Here is a 24,109-nt window from a genome sequence, read left to right on the forward strand (position 1 = left end):
AGGACAGGTGCTGTTCCCCCACCTCACCCCGCCCCATTTGTTCAGACAGCAGGCAGGCTCAAACCTTGAGGACAGAGGCACTGCTGATAGGCCCCAAAGAAACAAAGAATCCTATCTGAGCAAAATTCCCCAGATGAAGGAAACTAGGTCACATAACTGGGAATACATGGTAATCGTCTTATCAGTTCCTCTCTGCAGAAACAGGGAGGGACCTGCAGATTTGACTGTGCATGTTCAGAGATTTTTGGTTGGCTCAGGGTTCTTCTATTCTCCCACCAGGCTTGACAACTCTTCCCTGATTGGTTTCACCTCTTCAGCTCATTTGCATACCCACATTCAGCCAAATAGGGTCCAATTGGTACCCTATAAATTCAGGCTAAAGTCCACAGAAGGCAGGAGAACTGCCTTAGGAACCAATGGAGAAAGAAGATCCCACAGCCCAGTTCCAGCTGAGCCTGGCCTCAGACGTGCCTGATCTTTTCAGAGGAAGAGCTCTGGATGAAGACTTGAGTATCCAGACCCGAAAGGCCACCTTAAGTCTCACTGGAGATGCTGACCTAGCATCCCCAGACAGGGAGTACTTTTCAGTCAGTCCTGGGACTCAACCAATGGCTACAGGAAGTTGGGGTGGGGAGCACGCTCATCCATCCTCAGCCTCTGAGATGCTGAACTTCTACCTCAGCTGCAGACAGAATTAACTATAGCATCTGTTTCGAGCCCCCCAAAGATGTAACAACCCCAAGGTTACCAGGAGAGGTGACACACGTCTTTAAATCCAACACTGGGTAGGTAGGAGCCGAGGCAGGTGGATTTGTGAATTGGAGGACATCCTCATCTCATAGTGAGTTGTAAGCCAGCCAGGGCTACATAGTAAGACCCCTAAGTCAGAATAAATGAGCAAGCAAGCAAACAGACAACAATCTAACAAAAGCTCCAAACAAATCACAGAACATTTCTCAGAGCTTTCAAGGCTCCTAGATAACATTCCACTTCTAACAGGTGTTCAAACCTGTCTTATTAAAATCCTGTGGGACAATATTCAAGTTGTTTTATCCTGCTTAAAGTTTGTTATTCACAAATTGATATATTAAAAAAAAAGTACCCCGTTTGCACTTTTTGATGTCTGTGAATACCATCCTTGAAGTGGAAAAGAACCAGGTTGGAGGTGAGATGGTCTCCAAAGGCCACTGCAGTCTAGGAGGCAACTGATCATTAATTATTAGCTAGACATTTTCATTTGTGGCTCTAGTTCCTCTCCCATATTCAAATTTTTGAGTCCCTTATAAATTGAGTGTAAGTTTCAGCTACAATATGACTTCTGCCTTTATGAAGTTTTGGACTTTTCTGGAGGAAATGTGATATTTTGTGCTCTGACAAATAAAGAGCACAAATTTTTTGCCTAAAGATCAGAGGGTGGAGTTAGCCACTAGTTAACCATAGAAGTCTGGAGGTCTGTACAGACAGACAGGAAGTAATATGGCTGGGTGGAGAGAGAAATATAAGGCTGGCAAAGACAGGAGCTCGGCCCTTTTTTGGCTGAGGAGTTCACAAGGTAGGAGTTGGTTGTGGCTTGCTCCTTTGTCTCTCTGATCTTTCAGCATTTACCCCTATACCTGGCTCCAGGCTTTCATTATTAAGACCAATTAGAACTTGGGCAACAGAAAAACATGTAAATAATGTTTATATCGAGGCAGCGTATGAGAAATGAAAACCAGACCCTCTTAGGGAAATAATGCCCACACAGAGAAAGCACTAGTGAAACTCTAGTCGTATAAAGGCAAAAGGGCAGTAAAAGTAACTGTGAAGTTGGTAGGACATGATGGCAGTGACACCATGGGGGGGGGGGGCATGAAAGGAGACAGAGGAGACCAGATTCTGTGTCATTCAAGGAAGAACAAGGGAATCAATATACTCTTGCAAGAGTAAAGAATAATCAATATCAGAAGCTGTAGGGTGCTGGGGGAACTCCTTCAGCCAATGGCCTTTGAGATGCTGGACCAGGTTGGGTGTGACCTTGGGTACTAAAAATGCACGCACTGGCTTGCTCACTCTCTCTTGACTACTGGATTCGGTTCCTATTTCCCGCTCATGCAGAGGACTGTAGATCTGTGAGCCTACCCCTAAATAAAGAACCCTTTTTTATACCCCATTCTGAGCCAGTGTGGGATCACTTTATCATGTTCATCTGCATCTGGTGCCCAACGTGGAGCATGAATACATTCCTACTGGGACCTGCCCAGTAGGTCTGTTCATGCTCCCTCCCTCCACCACTGCACTCGTTCCAGGACAGCCAAAGATACACAGAGAAACACTGTCTCAAAAAACCAAAAATTAAAAATAAAAAAATATAGTTTAAAATAAAGCCATGTAAAAAGGGAAAAATACACAGAGAATCTGGATACAGTATGTTATTGTATTGTCTTTTAATTGTTTGATAGCTGAGAAAGAAGCAAAGGCTGTTAAAAGACATTTGATTAAAATGCTGCTGGAATGCCCTATCATACAACAAAAATATATGCTCAACTATGTTCATAGCAGCATTGTTTGTAATAGCCAGAACCTGGAAACAACCTAGATGCCCATCAACGGAAGAATGGATGAAGAAAGTATGGAATATATACATATTAGAGTACTACTCAGCAGTAAAAAACAAGGACTTCTTGAATTTTGCATGCAAATGGATGGAAATAGAAAACACTATCCTGAGTGAGGAGAGCCAGACCCAAAAAGAGGAACATGGGACGTACTCACTCATATTTGTTTTCTAGCCATAAATAAAGGACATTGAGCCTATAATTAGTGATCCTAGAGAAGCTAAATAAGAAGGAGAACCCAAAGAAAAACATATAGGCATCCTCCTGAATATTAACCTTTATCAGGTGATGAAAGGAGACAGAGGCCCACATTGGAGCATCGGACAGAAATCTCAAGGTCCAAATAAGGAGCAGAAGGAGAGAGAGCATGAGCAAGGAACTCAGGACCGCGAGGGGTGCACCCACACACTGAGACAATGGGGATGTTCTACTGGGAACTCACCAAGGCCAGCTGGCCTGGGTCTGAAAAAGCATGGGATAAAACCGGACTTGCTGAATATAGCAGACAATGAGGACTACTGAGAACTCAAGAACAATGGCACTGGGTTTTTGATCCTACTGCACGTACTGGCTTTGTGGGAGCCTAGGCAGTTTGGATGCTCACCTAACTAGACCTGGATGGAGGTGGGAGGTCCTTGGACTTCCCACCGGGCAGGGAACCCTGATTGCTCTTTGGGCTTTCGAGGGAGGGGGACTTGATTGGGGGAGGGAGAGGGAAATGGGAGGCGGTGGCGGGGAAGAGACAGAAATCTTTAATAAATAAAAAAAAATGCTGCTGGATTAATATAACCTATATATTTTGAAAATGCCTTGACTTTAAACTTTAAGTCAAAAGATACTTTACTTTGGAGAAGAGGTTTTGCTTTTGTTTCCACAGGAAATGAGAGGCTGTGGATTCATTCTGGGTTAAAACAAATCAGGTCTGATTAAGGAAGATCCCCTAAAAAAAATCTCTGATAGGAGCAGATGGCCCAGATGATTCAACATTTCAGAGGATCTCTGTTGGAGTTTCCTCTGAGTTCAACGTTCAGAACAGCTTCAAGAGTGTTGGCTCAGATGATCAAGCCTCACAGAATATTCTAGTCAAGAGTTGGCCATAACCCAAATTTTCTTTAGGTACCCATAAGATTATCAGCACCCCCAATCATCAGGATGTAGCTGCAAAAACTACACCCACATTCCCCCAAAATGGATTATAGGTATTTGTCTTTGTTTAGACTATTGATTACAAGTTGTTATGGATAATGGTCAGGAAAAAAGCTAAACAAAACAGATTAGAGTTCTTGTTTTAAAAAGGAAAAAAAAAGGAAATTACTGTGGGACAATGGTCTTATAGCCTGTAAAGATTTGTTACTTATATTGGTTCAACAAAACGTTGATTGACCAGTAGCCAGGCAGGAAGCATAGGCACGGTGACCAGAATAGGAGAATATAGGCCTCTGTGTGTTTCTTTGAGACTAAATGGCTGTGGGTCTGGGTGGGACAGCAACCTCTGTCAACAGTAGGACATCTTAACTCCATAACTGATAAGTCTAAACCAAGGCTGTTATTTTTCTCTGGAGCAATGTCACCGGTGACACCTGAGTTAGCTTGATAAAGATAAAGGAAGGAACAAATGAGGGAATGGAAGCCATGCCCAGATGAACGGAGGGAATGACATTTAGGATTAACTCTCAGCTCATTAAGTCTTGAACTGAGTAACCTCTACCTACTCTGGTGACTTTTATCAGGTTAATAGATATGAATGTGTCTTTCTTCAGGTTGTGCAAGACAAAAGGTGATTATGATTACGAGCATGCTACTGGAAGGTAGAACAAGGTCTAAAACATTTTTTTTTTAAGTATGGCACTATTTCTCTCACAGACAATCAAGTGAAGGATCTCTGTCCTCTGTTATCACATGTCCGGGAATGTATATCTACTTTTCCATCATCCACTGAGTCCTAAACACACCCAGCAGGAGCAGGCTTGCTGTGGTGTGAAAAGATTTGTGGTGTGCACCAAAACAGGGCCCATGAATTTAAAAGTCAGAAGAAGAGCAAAACAATTGAACAGAGATGTTAAGTGGTTCCACAAGATAAATGTTACTAGGTCTTTATAGCTTTTAAATCACTTGAAAACAAGTATAAAAAGGTGCCCAGCTACTCAAATAGGATGTCTTCATCAAAGCCCTCCCTGCAGGGCTCAGGGATCTATCTAGAAGAGGAGGAAAGAGCCCGAAGAGATGGATAACTCCAAAGAAACAGTGTCTTCCTGATGCAACAGGGCAGATTCACATATGACCTCACAGAGACTGTGGCAGCACAAACAGGACTTTCAGAGGTTCAAGCCAGATGGGGTGCCAGAGCTGAGAGGGCAACCCCAACCAAGAAGTTATCTGAAATTAGTACCCCAGTTGCAAAGGAAAAATTCGTTTCCTCCAGCGGAGTCTCACTGGGTATATTAGCCACACTTCAGGGTAGGCCCCATGCCTAGGAGGCCAATGCAAAATAAACTCAGAGGTATTTTTGCCGATGACACCTTTTCAAGGAGAAAAACCATTAGCCTGAGGACTGTATAAAAATACACCTCAGGGTAGGCAAGATGGTTCTGTGGGTAAAGGCACTTGCCACCAACCTTGACAACCCACGCTTGATGTCCAGGGCTCGAATGGTGGAGGGAGGCTACTGGAAGTTGTCATCTGACCTCCACACGAGCGCTGAGCGCAGTGCTCATCACTCAGTAGGTGATGGGAAATGAGACTGAGCGAGACACTGGCTCTATAGGTTAGAGGATCGGTTTTGACCTACCAAGCCAAGAAGAGCGGTCTACCAAGAAACGCAGGCCTGGCTCTATTGCCAGGTAAGCAGCACCACCGGTGGCCCACTATTCAAGCGCCCGGGCATCAGTCCCAGGAACTAACCCTCCAGGCGCTCGGGCTACTTCCAGGACGCCACACCCACAGGTTTGTGGGCTGCGGGAGTGTCGTGTGGTTTGGCTCGCCTCCTGCCCCCTCTGGGCCAATCCCGTGTGCGCTGGAACTAACCCGCTCACCCTGGCAGGTGCGCCAAGCCGAGGCGTGCAGGGACCAGGCGGAGGGCGTGGTCGAGGCGGGGAGGGGCGGGGCGAAGCGGCGGTGGGCGGGGACAGAGCCCGTGAAGCTCCAGGCGCTAGGCCCCTGCCGCCAGTCGCCGCGGTGGCTGCCGGGATGTGCCGCAGCGAATGGTCGCGCGGGGCGCCGCTCTGAGTGACCTTTCACCCGCGCCCAGCGGCCTCGGGCGGCGGCACAAGGCGGAAGCCATGGCGGAGGCGGCGGGCGAGGCGGGCGCGAGCGAGCGGGACCCAGACGCGGGCCGCGCGCGCCGGCGGCTGCGGGTTCTGTCGGGCCATCTGCTGGGCCGGCCCCAGGAGGCTCCGAGTACCAATGAGTGTAAAGCGCGGAGAGCCGCGTCGGCGGCCGGGGCGTCGCCCGCCGCCACTCCCGCCGCGCCGGAGTCGGGCACCATCCCCAAGAAGCGGTGAGTAGCGGGCCGGGGAAGGAGCTGGCGGCGGGAGGCCGCACGCGGCCTGGCTGAGGGAGAGGAGGGCACCGGAGTGGGCAAGGAGTTGACACGGTGGGCGGAAGGCATCCCAGTCCCTGCGCGCACATCAGCTCGCTGACGGAGAGTGGACCAGACGCGGGGCTCTGTCTGGAGGGGGCGGCATGGGTTGGCTGATATTGGTCCCTTTGACCGGAACGCGTTTCATGACCTCGTATAGAGAAGAATTTAGAGGAATCCCTGTTCTTGGTTTTTGGTGGTAGAAACTCATTCTCTGTCATTGAAGATCTTTGAACGGGTACCGGGGGCTTTCTTAATCTGTGATGAGGAGGTTTAGATTTGCATTAGATAGATTTTTGCTAATTTTCAAAAGCCTGGGAGCGGGATGAAGTAGGGTCAGGATAATTGATACTCCGGGAAAGGTCACTGAGTGGTTTCTGTGGGGGAGGCTACCACTTCCTTATGGGAATGGGTTGTGACTTCAGGGAGGAAACTGGCGAGTAAGGTACAGCAGACTGCAAGCATTAGTTACTTAAGAGCTGGAAAGTCTACCTACTGGTCTCTGTAAGAAGCTAAAAGACAAGCGTCTGGCTGAGGAATGTTGATGAAATCCCAAGACCTTTGGAAGAAATCTCTCGTTTCGGATGGAAGATGTTGCAAGATGGTGTTTTCTGAGATCATCTGTTTGGAGGAACTTGGAGAATGAAAGCCGATTTTGCTAACTTTAATGGGTACTTTCAAAGTACTGGGGATGGCGCTAAATCTGTTACTTCTTCCTAAGCTATTAGGTTGGTGCTGTAGTCTCTCATTTTACAGATGAAGAAATTAAAAAAAGAGAGAAGTCCGCTGCAGGTACAGGTGCCTGTGTTACAGGTTGGTCATCAAAAACCAATCGACAGCTTCTTTAATTCACCCCTTGTAAGTCCTTACTGCATACACACTGTACTAGAAATGCGGAGATTCTGAAATACACTGTTCGCTGTAAGTCCCTAAAGTAATATATGTAAGAAATTTAGCTAGTAATTGAAACATGGTCATTCAACCCAGTTTTGAGTGTGTAATTCTTAGGATAAAGACTTTTTTGAGTTACAGTTCTTTTGTGTAAATCTTGAAGTTTGTATTAAAAATAGCCCACTGGGGAGGAACAGTGTTCATAGTAGATAAACAGAATGGTCCAGGTCAGGAAAGGGCGAGACTATGGAACTGCTGGGGTTCATGTGGCATAAGGGTGAGAAGGACAAGGGGCGAAGGTTTGAGAGGGGAAACTGGTTTTAGGGTATGTGGAGCAAAGCATTAGGTTTACTTTTTAGTAAGGGCACCCTGGAGTGGAAGTGAAGGTTGGTTTGGCAGTATAATAATGACTGGAAGCAGACCTGGGTTTGAATTCCATTAGGGCGTTTTCTACTTGTGAATTGACAGTCTCTCTCAGCGCTTCTGTCTCCTTACCTGGAGGTGTTGGTGCACACTTTTAGTTCCAGCATTTGGGAGGCAGAGGCTCGTGCCTCTGAGTTCGAGGCCAGCCTGGTCTACATAATAAAAGAGACCCTGACTCAGACTCAGAAAATAAAACCAAAGGGGCTGGAGAGATGGCTGAGCAGTTAGGAGCACTGTCTGTTCTTCCAGATGGTCCAGGTTCAATTCCACATGGCAGCTCACAACTGTCTATAACTCCAGGAATCTAACATCCGCACACAGCCATATATGTGCAGGCAAAACATCAATGCACATAAAATAAGAATAAATAAATCATAAATAAATAAATATTAAAAAAAGAATAAATAAATCATTACAAAATGTTTAAAAAAAACCGAAAAAACCAGGAAGAACCAATTCCTGCCTTGTTTTGCTTTGGAAACAGAAAAATGCATCTAAACTATGAAATGTTTAGTGTACAGCCTATGCTAGTGTTGCACAAGCTCTCAACAAATAGCTGTAGCTGTCCTTGTGTCTGAAGACAGTGGTTATGAATCTCGTATCTTAATAATGCTGGAACTCTGAACTAAGGAAAACCATTTGAAAATGATGAGGAGGTACATTTTCCAGAATTTGGTTATTTGGTAGTAGGAGGTTAAAATTGAGGGTCATATGTCACCTCTGGTTTCACTGAAGTTATAGGGTTTAAAATTCTTCATTCTTCCCCCCAATGGCTTCATATGCATAGATATTTTCTCATTTGCATGCATTTGTGTGATAAAACTATATATATATATATATATATATATATATATATATATATATATACTTATTCAGTAGGCAGGACAGGTTTCTTCAGGACTGAATTTAGTGGCCTTTGTCTTAGGCATTTAGAGAAGAAATAGCAATCAATGCTCTGAGGTAATGGATAAGATGTCTTAAGGCCGAGGATAACTGCTCTGGATGGGTGTAGTCCTTGTAAGGCTGTCAGAGACTGAAGTTGTTGGTAGCCTAGGCAAAACTAGCCCATTTATGGCATAGGGTGTAGATTGTGGGGAGCTCAGAGTTAGCTGGGTAGTGGTAACATCTGTACATGCAGAACTACTCTGAAGTTTAATCAGAATGCTTGTATTTGACTGAGTGCGTAACACAACATTGTATTAAGGGAAACAAAAAATCATGTCTTAGATAAAACATCAGAAACTTTGGAGTGTGATCATTCTACTTGATTATTGTTCGTTGGGAAACCCAGGTCTTCTTTCCACTTCCTGCTACTTAGCTGAGTTTCAACATCTGTAGCAATAAGAACTGAGCCTAAGGGGAAGGCGAATTTTGGAGCAGGAGGAATCTAGTATATATCCAGCAAGATGCAATTACAGATGTGATGGGTGGTTTTGGAATCATCAGTGATTTACATAGTACTCCTCTTTCCTTACCCTGGGTGGTGGTGTTGGTTGTCACTGTTTTATCTCATGGAGCAGTGACTTATTAATACTTCCTGCTTTCATTCCTCTTGCAGAATAGTCATGCATATGTTACTTTAGTGATATCTGCAGATAAATTGCTTTATAACAATGGCTGTGCTAGGTTAGCGATAAAGCCCTGGTCTTTAAGAACTCGCAATCTAGGAAGAGATTACAAGTTCCAGTATTGTAATTAGCGCTAGTGTAGACAGAGAGTTATAGATGTAGTACAAAGGAGAGAAAGCTCTGGGCTTAGATTCTTCCTGAAGAAGGTTTGAAAAATATTGTTGATACTTTGGTGGCTTGATTGGATGATGAGGAAAGTTTGTTATGGCAAAGCAAGGGCCGCGGAAGTACATGTTGTGTTTAGGTGACAGTTCATGTTGGTAGAGATGGAGTAAAATGAAAAAAGAAAGGCAATGGCCCTGAAGGTTTTGGCTTATATATAATCGGGCCATTCATTCATGGCAGTAGCATACAGCAGTGCACAGAGCTGTGTCTTATGAAACTTAGGTTCCAGTTGGAGTAGAGATAGTGGACAAGTAATAATAGCATGTGAGGTGGTAATAGACACAATAAAGAAACAGCTGAGGGCTGATAAATGGAGGAGCCTGCAAGATAAGCTGGGCAGTGACTGATTAGATTGGATTTGGTCATTATTGCTGGCACTAAGAATGAGTTGCAGTGAGGACATGGCATCTTGCATGCAAGGCAAGGGCTCCATTCTTGAGCTACAGTCCCAACCTACGTGTGTCCTTCTTTAAAATGTAATATGCAAGAGTAGAGGAGGTAGCTCAGTTGGTAAAATATTTACCCCCCAAACATGAGGACATGTGTTTGAGCCATAGCGTCCATGTAAAAAAAGTCAGATATTGTGATGTGTGTATAATTTCATTGCGAGTGAGGTGGAAGCAGGTGCCTCCCAGCAGCTTGTTGGCCAGACCTGAGCTCCTTTGCGTTCTAGGACAATGAGAAATGCTGTCTTAGGAGGAAAAACGGTGAGCAGTTCTGAAGACCAACCTTGGAGGTATCACAACTTTGGTGCATGTTCTTCAGAGCCTGAGTTAACTTCTTGCAGATGATGTTTAGGAAGGCAGCTCACAGCGTCATTTCTGTACTGTAGGCTATTTGGACATGTTGGGATCCATTTGTAGATAGAGACTGCACCCAGACCCAAATAATCACACAGAAACTATATTAATTACAACACTGTTTGGCCAATAGCTCAGGTGTATTTCTAGCTACCTCTTACATCTTAAATTAAGACATTTTTACATTTTTATTAATCTAGGCTGTGGCCTACCAGTAAGTTTCTGGCATCCTTCTCCTTTGGCAGCTACATGGCATCTCTCTGACTTTATATCTCTCTGTCTCAATATCTCTGTCCAAATTTCCTGCCTGGATTTACTCTGCTAAGCCATTGGCCGAAACAGCTATATTTATTATCTAAGAAAAGCAGCTCATATACAGAAGGACATTCCACATCAGACAACATTATTTGGAATAAGTGAAGCTTAATTTGGTAGTTATACCACATGAAATAGCATGGTCTGAGTTCTGAGCTGGGAATCCTAGTGATGGTGTTAATAGGAATTTTAATTTGAGTAAGTTAACTTCAAGGCACCATTCTAAAGAACATGCACATTGCCTCATTTAAAAGCTTTGGGAAATAGGAGGTATTTTATGTTGGTCACAGGAAGTAGAAGCTCAGTTAATTTTATTTGACTAATTAATGATAAGCATTTGTGAAATGAATGAAATGGTTTTTCAACTCTGGCCTCCTCTCAACCCATGTTCCTTTCCCTGTGCTGTTTCCTTGTTGCTACACCGTGGTACTTACTCCCTGGGTAAAGTTGTCAGGTTGTTCTCCTTAGTGTGCTAAGCTTCAAACTGTTTGTGATGATAATAATTGAATACTGGCTTCTGTACTTTAGGTGTTAGTTTATGTTGTACTTAGTGATAAATTAGAAGTATCCCATCTAAGTGAAATTCAAAATTTAGGAAAATGTAGACTGTGGTTTAAAAGGGTAGCCTGGTTGCCTGCAAGTTAGCGAGTGAACTTTGTTGTTCCCCTTGTGGGAGAAGACAGTGTTAGTGTAAGAGAACAAGGAGAGATGTGGGAGAACCAAGGTCAGAGGGAAAGAGAAGGGGTTGTGGGGGACTTGCTGCCTGGCTAAACTGCTGTGGGCAAGAAACCTTGATGTCTTAATCTCTCTGGTTTGCACATTGACATAAAGCAGACCTTCTCCAACCGTTCCTCTTGTCCACAGGTTACCATAGAGCCATCTATGCCAGGTTCACTTAGTAAGAGTATCTGGGAGGAAATTCAGTGATCTGCTTTTAGGCTACAGAGAAATGGAATGCTGTTACAGGAACACGAGATATTTTATATGTCTTTAAAAGCAGATATTATTCCTTTATTTTCTCATTATTGAAGAGATTTCTGCTGCTTATGAGATTAGTATGTTAATTTCAACCCTCAGCTAACCCAGAGGATCTCGAGCAGAGTCAACCCTTTGGAGGACAGTGATTGCTCCCCCTCTTCTCTCTGTTTGTTGTATTCTCAGGGTAATAGTTCATCATGTCTTTCCCAGTACCTGAGTTCAGAATCAGCTGAGTGATAACACAAGACACAAACAGAAATAAAAATGTGGTTGGAGAAGTAGCTCAGTGGTTAAGAGTACTTGCTGTTCTTGCAGAGGACCCGTGGGTCCACAGCACCCTCATGGTGATTCACAACTGTCTGTAACTATCACAACTCCAGTCCAAGAGGATTTGACACCCTTTTCTGGCTTTAGATGGGACCGGGCATTCATGTGGTACACATAATAAATGCAGACAAACACTTACACACATTAAACAAAAATTTTAAAAAGTGAAATGTCAACTATTACAAGTAGAATATGGCTTAGATCTGGATTACCTAATATTTACCTCTAATTAGATAGATCATGTAATGGCTTCCTCTGGGGAAGAGATAGCCAGCTCCAGAGAGCTAACATGAGAGAGTGTTTTAAAGAGAGAGAAGATTAACCCAGGTGCTTGGTACGTTCTCTAAGAATTCATGAAGTATCCCATTCTTCTCTGTCCTGAAGTCTTCTAGTGCTAGAAACTGGAGCTGTGGGAGGACCTATGGCAGAAGTGTCTATTGAGGAAATAAGAGAAACTGTCCATAACCATTGCTACTGAATACATTACACAGAACTTTTGATAGGACAGCTAATGACTTCAGAGAATCTTCCCGAGTCAGGCCTTTTAGGTCCATTTTTCATTCTTGGACACTACTGTGGACTCTGGCTGCATATATACATTCGATACCTGGATCATCTTTACTCTTTGACGTGTTTGTTTTCCTCCAGATGCAATGCATATTGTTAGGTGGTACACACATAATGTGGGAATGGAATATGGATCAAAAACTTACTTGAATTGTTCTAAATCTACACATGTATGTGTATATTCATGTATGTTTCTGCTTGTGTATGCACATACACTGTAGGCCTGATGTTGATCTTGGTGTTTTTATTGATCGTTCCCTACTTTATTTATTTAAAAAGTTTAATTTTATGTACATGTCTGTGTCTGAGTGGCGGTTTGGGCTCATGAGTGTACTGCCCAGGGAGGCCAGAAGACGGTACCTGACCCCTGGAATTGGTAGTACAGGCAGGCAGTTTTGAACCATCTCATATAGTTGCTTGGATTCAAACTTGGGGGCTCCACAAATGAAGTACAGACTCGTAACTGCTGAGCCATCTCTCAGCCCTACATTTCCTTTTTAGAAAGGTGAATTTATACATTTTAAAAATTTTATTTGTTGATATGTGCCTGAATTTAATTATACCATGTGCTTGCAGGTTCCCGCAGCCAGAAGAGGGCATTGGACTCCTAGAGCTAGAGTTAGAGATGGTTGTGAGCACCCAGTGTGGGTGCTGGGAACTGAACCTAGGACCTCTGCAAGAGCATTGAGTGCTTTTAGCTGCTGAGCCATATCCCAGTTCCTACTTACTTGTTGAGATGGCCTCTCGCTGAACCTGGATCTTGCCAGTTTCTGCAGTCTAGCTACCCAGTTTGGTTTTGGGTTCCCCTGTCTCTGTGCCCTAAGTGCTGTGATTACAGATGACTTTCATGTTTTACCAACTCTTATATGGGTTCTGGGATCTGAACTCCAATCCTCACTCTTGTACGACAAGTGTTTTTATCCACTGAATTACCTCCCCAACCTAGTGTCCACTTTGTGTTTATGTGTGTTACATGTGCATGTGCATGTGTCTGTGGTTGTACAAAGGCATGGAGACCAGAGGTCAGCATCTAGTCTCTTTCTCAGATACTCTTTGTCTACTTTTTTAAGACAGTGCTTCTTGCAGAAGCTCATTGGTTCAGCTAGATTGGCAGGTCAGCAAGCCCCAGGGATCTTTCAGTCTCTTTTTCTGGTGTTGGAATCACAGATGAATGCCACTGTATCTAGTTTTTTATATGGGTGCCAAGGGTCCAAGTTTAGGTCCTCATGCTTGCACAACCAACACTTTACTGACCGGGGTACTTCCCAGACTGTAATTGTTTGTTTAGTTCAGCCTGATGTTTAAAAGTGTTCCATTGCATGTGTCTATACTATAGCTTGTCCTCTTCATTATTAATCAGCATTTGAGGGATTGATACTTTTCACTTTAGTGGTTTTACTATTGAGTTTATAGCTGTGAATTTTTTGTATATGTTATTGCAAAAGATGGGACTGACCTGATTGGTCTTTGATTTACTTAGTGAGCTTGGTTTCCAATGATTACACCATGTAGTATATTCATCAGTGTGTGCAGTGAATGCACCATGTAGTATATCATCAGTGTGTGCAGTGAATGCACCATGTAGTATATTTATCAGTGTGTGCAGTCTTCTTGACTGTGCCAGTGATTTGAGAGAATAACTTCTAACCAGGCACTAAATCATTCTTGCAAACTGATTACATAGAAATGTAAAAAGTATTTATTGTGTGTGTATGTGTGTGTGTGTGTGTGTGTGTGTGTGTGTGTGCGCGCGTGCGCGCCTGTGTGCATGCACCTGACACAGTGCCTCTGTGGAAGCCTGAGGACAACTTTGTGGGGTTCCCTCCTGAATTTACGTGGGCCCAGGGGTTGAACTCAGGTTAAAAACCTTGCATGACAAGCGTCTTTATTCTCTGAGCCATCTTGTCAACTCCTGAGTTGAATTTTTAAACAATAACCTTAAATATGCTTGCAGTGTTTAAGTATTATTTATTAACTTACAAGATTTCAGCTAAAATTCCAAGTCTAAATCTGTTTCCCAAGTATACATTTTAATTTTGAGTTATAGGCAATTCATTATTATTGGCCATAGTCATAAGCTTCTTAACCATATAAAAGATTAGGCCAGGTGGTGGTGGTGCCTTTAATCCCAGTGCTCAGGAGGCAGAGGCAGGTGGATCTCTGTGAGTTTGAGGTCAGCTTAGTCTACAAGAACTAGTTCCAGCACAGGCTTCAAAGCTACAGAGAAACCCTATTTGAAAAAACCAAAAGTCAAAAAAAAAAAAAAATCAGGGTTTTGCATAGTTTTCTTAAAATAGACCATCAACATCTTCCTTTGATTCTTAAGCATTTGTATAGTTAACATTGGATTTTTGGTACTAGAGTATGCTTCCTTAATAAGGAAAACGTACCTTTCCAGTAACTCAGTTACTATTGATGAATGTTCTGCTTTCTAGCTGAGATTTGGAGCTGTAGATATCATCTTGTTATTCACTGTAGAAACTGCTGTGCGAGGCGAGGATCGGAGAGATGGATCAGTGGTTAGGAGCACTGACTTCTCTTCCAGAGGTCCTGAGTTCAATTTCCAGCAACCACATGGTGGTTCACAACCATTTGTAATGAGATCTGGCGCCCTCTGGCCTGCAGGGAGAACACTGTACACATAATAAATAAAATCTTAAAAAAACAAAACTGCTGTGTGACTACATGGATGTATTATTCTTGTAGTATGCTTGAAGTTACTAATCAGGAGTTTTGATAAGGATACCAGTCCTGTTCTTGTCACTACCTCACTGGAACTCTCAACTCTTTATAGTTACTCAGTTAGAGGTTTCGTACCATCAACTGGGGCAGTGTTTATGTATTCTAAGACCTTAGAATAAAGCAATATGAATTACCTGATTGACAGACTTTACAGGGCCTGCTCAGACTCTGCATTTCTTCTAAGAGGGCATGAACTCTACTGGAATCCAGCTTCAGGGCTATTAAAATATCACCTAATTTGCCATGCCCACCCTGGCATGGGTTTTATACGATTGGTAGCTTCTTAATAAAAGGAAATCTAGTGCTTAGGTACATGTATTGATTGGGATTGATTTTCTTTTTCTAATTTTTTTTGTTTGTGTTTTTGTTTTTCAAGACAGGGTTTCTCTGTGTTGCAGTCCTATCTCTTAGCTGTCCTGGAACTAACTCTTGTAGACCAGGTTGGCCTCGAACTCACAGAGAACTGCCTGCCTCTGCCTCCCGAGTGCTGGGATTAAAGGCATGCACCACCAACACCAGGATTAGATTTTAAGTATTTGTTTGAGTTAGATGAAACAGAAAGATGAATTTATTATTATTGGTTTTAATTATTTTGTGTATGTATTCAGGGAATTGAAGCCAGGACATTGAGCATGTTAGATATGTGCTACACCACTGAACCATATCCCCAGTCCTTAATTTGTTCTTCTATGTGTGTATTAATGTTTTCTAATTAGACTTTCACCAGTTTTGTGGGGAACTTCTCAGGTGATCTTTCTTCTAAGACTCGTTTTAATATTGATAATTATTGGCTGATTCTAAGTGATTCTACGTAAATGTCTTGCTGATTTCTCCAACTCTGCACCCATGAGCTATATTTGGTTATTAGTTTTCAGTCCCAAAATGCCACTGTTTCTCTTCACTTTTTTCATTATTTGGATGCTTCAACCCAACATGTCTCCTACCAGCATTGAGCTCCATCCTGACCCTTCGTGCAGTCTGATGGAGCAGATACATTTCCTTAGCTGTGTCTCACAACCTTCACTGACACCAACTCAGATAAAATTTTAATTTTTCCAATGCTGGGGACAAACCTAGAACCTTGTCAGTGGTCTCTGTAGCTGGGTTTTCTTTTTTTTTTTTTTATCATATATATCTTTTAAAAATGATTTCCATTCCATTATGAGACCAGTATGTGCTCAGGGAAACTGAGTGCTGCATGGTGGTGCTATGCTAACTTCTAACATTGCACAAGTGATTGGCAGATAGATACGGTGTCAAGGATGTAATAAATTTTATAATCATTGTGTACAGAGGGAGTCATAAATCTTTGAGAACGAGAGAAGAAGCATTTCAGAAGAACTGCTCCCTGCATTAGTAGTTCTCGAGGGAGAGAAGGGCATTTCCGGGAAGAGACTGGAACAGGTACAAAGATAAGCTGCCATAAAAGGGCAAGATGTCCTAGGAGTGGTGATAAGGTTTTTGTGCCTGGGAATAGCTGGAGAGCGAGCAGTCTTTAAAGATGTTGTTGTTGTTGTTGTTTTGCTGCATGGGTGTTTTGACTGTATGCACATCTGTGTGCCATGCACAGGGTGCCTACAGAGGCAAGTGGAAGCAGTTTGAAGGCAGAATATAAAGTTGCACATTTGTTTACCGATAGTTCCTGTTGATGCTGCTTGCTTTCTGCTGTTGCCTGTAACTTTCCTGTTTAGCTTTATGCTTTAGTCACGTGGATGCGAAAATCCTTATGCTTTTCTACCTCTGCTTAGCTGTAGTCTCTACCATCTCCCAGAGAACGCTTGGAATACATGGAAGTTGCATGCTACCCCAGTGAAGCCAACTACTTTCAGCTAGAAAGGAGCACTGTTTGCCCATTGCTTTAGAAGACTTGGTACTCACTGTGGCCATAGTTTGTGCTACAAACAGGTGATCAGCTTTCTCACTTTGCTGTGTGATTACTTTGCTTACAAAGTTCATGTGGAGAACCATGCAGTGGAGTTAAAACAAAAATCTCGTGATGTTTTAAGTAAGTTTACCATTTTATTTCATAGCTGTCCTGGGGACATGAGGGCCAGGGCTGCAGTTTGCATTCATCTGGATCCTAGTGTGTCAGGTTTGTTTGAGTGGACCCGGACCTGGTGTAAAGACAGTTGTATTCCTGAACTAAGAAGGAATGGATGCTGATTGTAAACCTCCTAGTTTACGGAATGGTGTAACACCATGGAACTGTTGAGTGAATGTGGTAGAAAGTAGTAAAAACCCAGCTGGACTAAGAGTAGAGAGGGACTCAGTGGCAACAACACACTTGGAATAGAGGAAACAAACAACTAACAGCCGCCACCTTCTGCACCGGGAGGTCTGGTAGGACTGAAGAGCAGACTCTGGCGGTTCTGCTTTGCAGGCCATTGTCAGGAACATGGGCCTCATATCACCAGGGATCTGTATCTTTGTTCTCATTAGAAATTCTTGGTGGGCTCTAAGGAGCCATGGCTCATTGTTGCCACCATGTGAAATGTTTACCATGCATACATGGACTTTGAATAAATATTCTTGTGCTAGAGGCAAATTAATTGATTAAAAAATTTTTTAATTTTGTGCTTATAAGACTAACATGTAGCCAGGTGGTGGTGGCACACGCCTTTAATTCTAGCTCTTGGTAGGCAGAGGCAGGCAGATCTCTGAGAGTTCGAGGCCAGCCTGGTCTACAAGAGCTAGTTCCAGGACAAGCTCCAAAGCTACAGAAAAAACCTGCCTCAAAAAAACCAAAAATAAATAAATAAAAAGACTAACATGTATAAAACTAGGAAAAGTTGTATAATAGATAATATTTACTAAGATTTAGCTAAAAATTCCTTTGGATAGCTCTCGTTTGCCTGCGTTCCTCTAAGAGTTGGGCAGAGGTCTGTGAGCCCCTGCCTGGGAAGCACATCTGTAGTCCCTGTTACTCTTTCCCCCTTTCCACTCTTCCCTGGTGTTCCCCATTCATTGTTAAACTCCACGTAGGTGAGTGCAGTGGGCTTTTGTTTTCTTTTTTTCAGTGCTAATCTGTGGATTTGGGAAAGGCTGGTCAGAGCAAGTTGATTTTATAGCACTGACCTTAAGTATGATCTTCCTTGTTCAGCAGATGAGCCTTCTGCTCTTGGCTTCTGCTCAGGCCCTAAAGTAATGTTTTCCTGTGTGGATGACTCTATTGGAAAATCCTAGAAGTGTTTCTTCAAAATGTGAATTTTAAGCTCCCACTGCCAGACATTCTAGTCATAGGTTAGGTTTACGGTGGCATCTAGAACTATGCAATTAAAGTGAGCAACGTCATATAGCTGGTGTGAGTGAGTCCTCTAACAGTGTGTGAGTGTCCATGAAGAAGATGTTGGGTGTCTTTCTCTATTGCTGTCCACTTTACTGCCTCGAGACAGGGTCTCCTAATTCACCTTTTCCACCTCAGTGTTGGGATACAGGCATACCACCATTCCTGGCTTTTATGTGGATGCTGGGAGACTGAATTCACGTCCTTGCCTTCATAGCGAGTACACTTTTCTGCTGTGCCATCTCCTAAGTCCCTGTTCCAAGCTTTGTGAGGCTTATCCCCCTCCCCCTTTGGGTTCCTGGAAGCAAAGATGACAATCTCTTGGTAACAACCTGTTACCAAGCAGAAGGGATGCTGCTGATTATTATTAATATTGTAGATAAAACAGGAATAGCTTTCTATAGCAAGAATACTGACTATATCAAGTAATATAATGTTCAGTTTTGTCCGTTTTAGGCCTTTGCTTGGATGGGTGGTCTAACCCTGAAGGACAGTTGATGGAGGAAGGTCATTGGCTAATAAAGGAACTGCCCTGGCCCATTTTATTGGTTAGAGGATAGGTGGGAGGAGTAATCAGAACAGAACGCTGGGAGGAACAGGAAGTGAGGTCAGATACTCCACAGTTCTCTCAGGAGCAGACGCCTCAGAGAGACACCATGCCCCACTCCCGGGATGAAGCTCCGACCCAGGATGGACTAGGCTGGAATCTCCCCGGTAAGTGCACCTTGGGGTGCTACATACAGATGATTAGAGGTGGGCTAAATTAATATGTGAGAATTAGCCTAGAAGAGAATGGACCAGGCAGTGTTTGGAGGAATACAGTGTCCGTGTAATTATTTCGGGGCATAAGCTAGCCGGGCAGGCGGCCGGGGTGTTGGGGACGCAGCCCCGCCGCCGCCCTTATTACTACAGACAGTTTTCAAAGAGAACTAGGGCTTGATATCTGTAGTGACTGGCTTGCCTAGGTGTGAAGACAACTCTCTTGTTTTGTTCAGCTTTACAGTTTATATAGAACTGCATGACTCTTTCAGAAGGCCTTTGCTCCCTTACTGAGTCGTCAGTTCAGGAAACCTAAGATCCAGTTCCTTTTCCAGTTACTACATCAGGAAACGAGTGGGAGCGGTTGAAATCAATTAGATTTTCCAGTTGGTACTGGAGAAGACTGAAAGTCCTTCCAGAATCATTAGGTAGTTTAGATTAAAAGCAGACAGTGAAGGAGAAAAGAGCCATGGAAGTACAGTTGAGGGAACACAAGGAGAATCTATATGGTCTCCTTTTTTAGCTGGCAGTTTCTGATGCTGATTTGGGTGGTTTTCAGGATAGAGTAAGTTACTTGTACCCTTTTAGGTCTTTACAAGGTAGGCACCAAACTTGTATAGGAGTGGGTGGGTGTCCGCTCTAGACCAAGGTATGCTTGACTAATACTTGTATTTACATTTCCAGAGACACTCAAACATCAATATAAATTTAATTGGCAGAATTTGGGGTGGTAGTTAAGAACAGTGTTGGAATAAGGGCCTGGTGTGCCTGGGGCTTGCCACATTATTGTGTCAGTTTGAAAGGGTGGTGTTGCCTCACTTACTCCAGTTTTCTCTCCTTAGACCCCCTTTCTTGTTTCTTTGTCTACAAGAATGTCCCCTATCTGTGTTTCCTTTTGCTTTTATTTTAGACACAGTTTTCAACCCTTGATCCAATCCTGCAAACTATAAAAGGTTTTGACTGTGGAGAGTTAAATACGTATTTGGTTTGTTGTATGTTGAACTTGTGATTGTAGCATACTTCTGTTTTTAAAATAATGCTAGAAACTCCTTTTTTAAGCTGGGTGGTAGTGGCACTTGGGAGGCAAAGGCAGGCAGATCTCTGTGAGTTTGAGACTAGCCTGGTCTACAAGAGCTAGTTCCAGGACAGGCTCCAAAGCTACAGAGAAACCCTGTCTCAAAAAACCAAAAAAACAAAACCAAAACAAAACAAAAAACCAAACCAAAACAAAAATCATGAGAGAGTTTGGGAAGTAATTCTAGACACAGAAGAACATAGTTAAGCACAGCTTCTTGGTAGCATCATTTTCTCGGGTGGGCTCTGTTTGCTAGAAGCAAGCACATCTCATTTAAGAGAGGCTTCCTGACTCAGCTTTAGCTGCAGATACCTTGCAGCTGTCTTAAGAGGACCTGCCAGCAAACACTTAAATTGTGTTTATGAATAGTCGATAACATGCTTCTTGGTGGTGGCAGGGACCTTGAAACACCATAGAATTGTGGCAATAAACATAGCTTCAGCCAGTACCACTACCATGAGGCTAGAATGTCAGAAAGCTAAGGAATAGGGTGAATCCAACCATCAAAGTCATGGCTTTAATCCTAGCCATATTGCTCAAGCAAATTAAAGACTCCTGTGGTCAGAAAGAGGGAGAGATAAACCTCTAGACAACTTACAGTGTGTTTAAAAATATATGTAGGTAAGCCGGGCGGTGGTGGCGCACGCCTTTAATCCCAGCACTTGGGAGGCAGGGGCAGGCGGATCTCTGTGAGTTCGAGACCAGCCTGGTCTACAAGAGCTAGTTCCAGGACAGGCCCCAAAACCACAGAGAAACCCTGTCTCGAAAAACCAAAAAAAAAAAAAAATGTAGGCTTTAGAGAGAAAAAAAGGGTTAGGTGTGGTGGCACACACCTTTAATCCCAGCACTTGGGAGGCAGAGGCAGGCAGACCTCTGTGAGTTCAAGGACAGCCAAAGATATACAAAGAAACCCTGTCTCAAAAAGCCAAACATTAAATATAAAAGTCAATGAAATATAGTTTAAAATAAAGCTACATAAAGATGGAAAATACACAGAGTCTGGATACTATATGTTATTGTGTTGTCTTTGAATTGTTTGATTGCTGAGGAAGGAGCAAAAGCTGCTAAAAGATATTTGGTTAAATGATGCTGGATTAATCAAACATATATATTTTGAAAATCCCTTGACTTCAAAATTCAAGTCAAAAGATATATTACTTTGGAGAAGAGGTTTTACTTTTGTTTCCACAGGAAATGAGATACTGTGGATTCATTCTGCTTCAAGAAAAATCAGGTTTGATCAAAGAAGAACCCCTGAGAAATCTCTGATAGGAGCAGATAGCCCAGATGTCTGAGTTCTACATCCAGAACCCTTTCAAGACCTCTGGCTGAGATGATCAAGCCTCACAGGATACTCCAATCAGGACTTGATAATAATTCTAAATTTTCTTTAGGTCCCCATAATTTTATCAGCGCCCCCAATCAGCAGGAAGTAGCTTGGAAAACTATGCCCACATCTCCCCCCAAAATAGATTATGGATATTTATCTTTGTTTAGAGTGTTGGTTACAAATTTTTATGGATAATGGTCAGGAAGAAAGCTAAACAAGGGAGATTCGATTCAGAGTTCTTGTTTTGAAAAAAAAGGGGGGGTGTGCTGTGGGACAGTGGTTTTGTACTCTGTAAAGATTTGTCACTTGTATTTTAATAAAATGCTGATTGGCCAGTAGCCAGGCAGAAAATATAAGCGGGGCGACCAGTCAGGAAGTATAGGCAGCAATGAGAAAGGAGAATTCTGGGAAGAGGAAAGACTGAATCTGCAGCAGTTGTGACCTAGCTGCAGAAGAAACAAGATGAGAATGCCTCACTGATAAAGGTATCAAGCCACATGGCTAACACAGTCAAAAATTATGGGCTAATATAAGTTATAAGAGTTAATAAGAAGCCTGAGCTAATAGGCCAATTACATTATAATTAATGTAAGCCTCTGTGTGTTTCTTTGGGATTGAACGACTATGGGACCAGGCTGAACAGAAACCTCTGTCAACAGTAGTATGCAGGTTTTACCAGAAGGCACATTATACAGATGACAAGAGAACTATCTAGAACTCACAGAACGATCTAGAACCCTCATCTTGTCAGAGCCCTGTAACTAATCATTTAGATTGCATAGCACATTATCCCCACCAGTGACCAACTTAATTAGCAAGCAGGTAGACTAGGTCATGATGGAAAACAAAGTTATTACTTTTTATTGTAAGCCAGCAAGTTTGTAGTACTTTATTACAACAGCCATAGGCAGCGTTAGAGGATTCAGTGATTATATTAGCTTTTCTCATTACTGTGACAGCTTAAGGGAAGAAAAGATTGTGTTTAGATTGTAGTCCATTGTGGCAGGGAAAGCACCGTGACTGCTTTGTTTACATCTTTCTGCTAACTCAGCTTGTTTTGTAGAAATTATTCTTTTCAAATTGGGCATGGTAGCACATATCTGTAATCCCAGCACTTGGGGGAGGGTCAAGAGGTAGAGAGGCCAGTCTTAGACTGATGGGGGAGTGTCATATATCAATCTGTTGATTTCATTGGTTAAGCAATAAAGAAACTGCTAGGCCCATTTGATAGGCCCACCCTTAGGTGCATGGAGTAAACAGAGCAGAATTCTGGGAGAAAGAAGCTGAGTCAGTGAGTCGCCATGATTCTCACACTTCAGACAAATGCAGGTTAAGATCATTCCTGGTAAGCCAGCTCGTGGGCTACAGCAGATTATTAGAAATGGGCTAGTCCAGGTGTGAGAGCTAGCCTAGAAGAGGCTAGATAGAAATGGGCCAAGCGGTGTTTAAAAGAATACAGTTTCCGTGTAATTATTTCGGGTAAAGCTTGCCGTGGGGGCGGCCGGGTGCCAGGGACGCAGCCCTGCTGCTCCTTATTTCAACATTAGACTGCGTGAGGCCATGAAGTTTTCCGAGGCTGACTGACTGTATCTTGAAAGTGTAGGTGACCCCTGCCTGCATTCTTCCACAATACCTTGAATAGACTGCAGGTAGGTCATGTTCAGTTGTGTTGTGTTTGTCTGCCCCACACCTCACAGTGTCTCCAGCTTATTGATTGGATGCTTTCTACAGTCCCAATTCTGTGATGAATTAGACTCACGGTTTTGCAAGTAGAGGTTCTCTCAGGAATATTCAGAGACAGAAGTGTCCATGCCCTGCACAGAAAGCGAAATTAGTGCACCTTGGAATTAGTGCATGGTTCCTTCTCTCTGGGAAATACCAGCATAATCAGATAAAGGTAGGGTGGTGCATTTTATATCAGGCAATAGGAGATAGTGTATGATTCTGGTGCTGATCAAAGCCTAATGACATTCAGTTTATTTTCTAAGTCAGATGTCACATCTCACAATTAGGCGTGATAGTCTGTTAAGGTTTTCTCTAAAATAACTGTAACTATTGTATATAGAGCCAAGCTGTTTGTATTAACTCCCTGTTTGAAAGGGAGATTCATATCCGATGCAGGCAATGTATATTGTAAACATTTTTGAAAACTTTCTTACTGAGCTTTTAAATAAATTTGTAGGATGACTTTAAAATTATTTCAGAAGACCTACATTTTAAGTTAAACTTAGAATATAGTATTAATCCCTCTTCCCCTATCAACCTTTAGATTTCTAGTGAGAACCTCCCACCCCCCAGTCTTTTTTTTCTTTTTTCTTTTTTTGGATTTTCGAGACAGGGTTTCTCCGTAGCTTTTGGGTCCTGTCCTGGAACTAGCTCTTGTAGACCAGGCTGGCCTCGAACTCACAGAGATCCGCCTGCCTCTGCCTCCCGAGTGCTGGGATTAAAGGCGTGCGCCACCACCGCCCGACTACCCCCCACTTTTTAAATAAAGTGGTGGTAATCTTTTTTGTAGGATTTCCCTCAGTCAAATCTCTCCCTCTACAAAATTGACCTTGGTCTATGAGATTTTTTATTTCAATAAGTGTGTGTGTGTGTGTGTGTGTGTGTATTGCCATCTTTCTCATCACTGTTTTTGTTTTTGTTTTGTGAGAC

The 24,109-nt window shown here is 43.0% G+C and overlaps 1 protein-coding gene across 2 annotated transcripts in view; it reads left to right on the forward strand.

Moving 5' to 3' along the window:
- The first annotated feature begins 5,744 nt into the window (after positions 1 to 5,744).
- Positions 5,745 to 24,109, forward strand: part of Agps (alkylglycerone phosphate synthase) — a 92,055-nt gene continuing 73,690 nt past the window's right edge. The window contains exon 1 of one of the 2 annotated variants that reach the window (XM_041639725.1): positions 5,745 to 6,090. In XM_041639725.1, the coding sequence (XP_041495659.1) occupies positions 5,795 to 6,090 (296 nt within the window). In that variant the 5' untranslated portion in view covers positions 5,745 to 5,794. The remainder of the gene's footprint in view (positions 6,091 to 24,109) is intronic. The other variant, XM_041639724.1, reaches the window with a different exon arrangement.

This window comes from Microtus oregoni, unplaced genomic scaffold, assembly GCF_018167655.1.
Source record: "Microtus oregoni isolate MIOR12 unplaced genomic scaffold, Mior012 000060F_ref0000265, whole genome shotgun sequence".
In the NCBI taxonomy this organism is placed as follows: Eukaryota; Metazoa; Chordata; class Mammalia; order Rodentia; family Cricetidae; genus Microtus; species Microtus oregoni.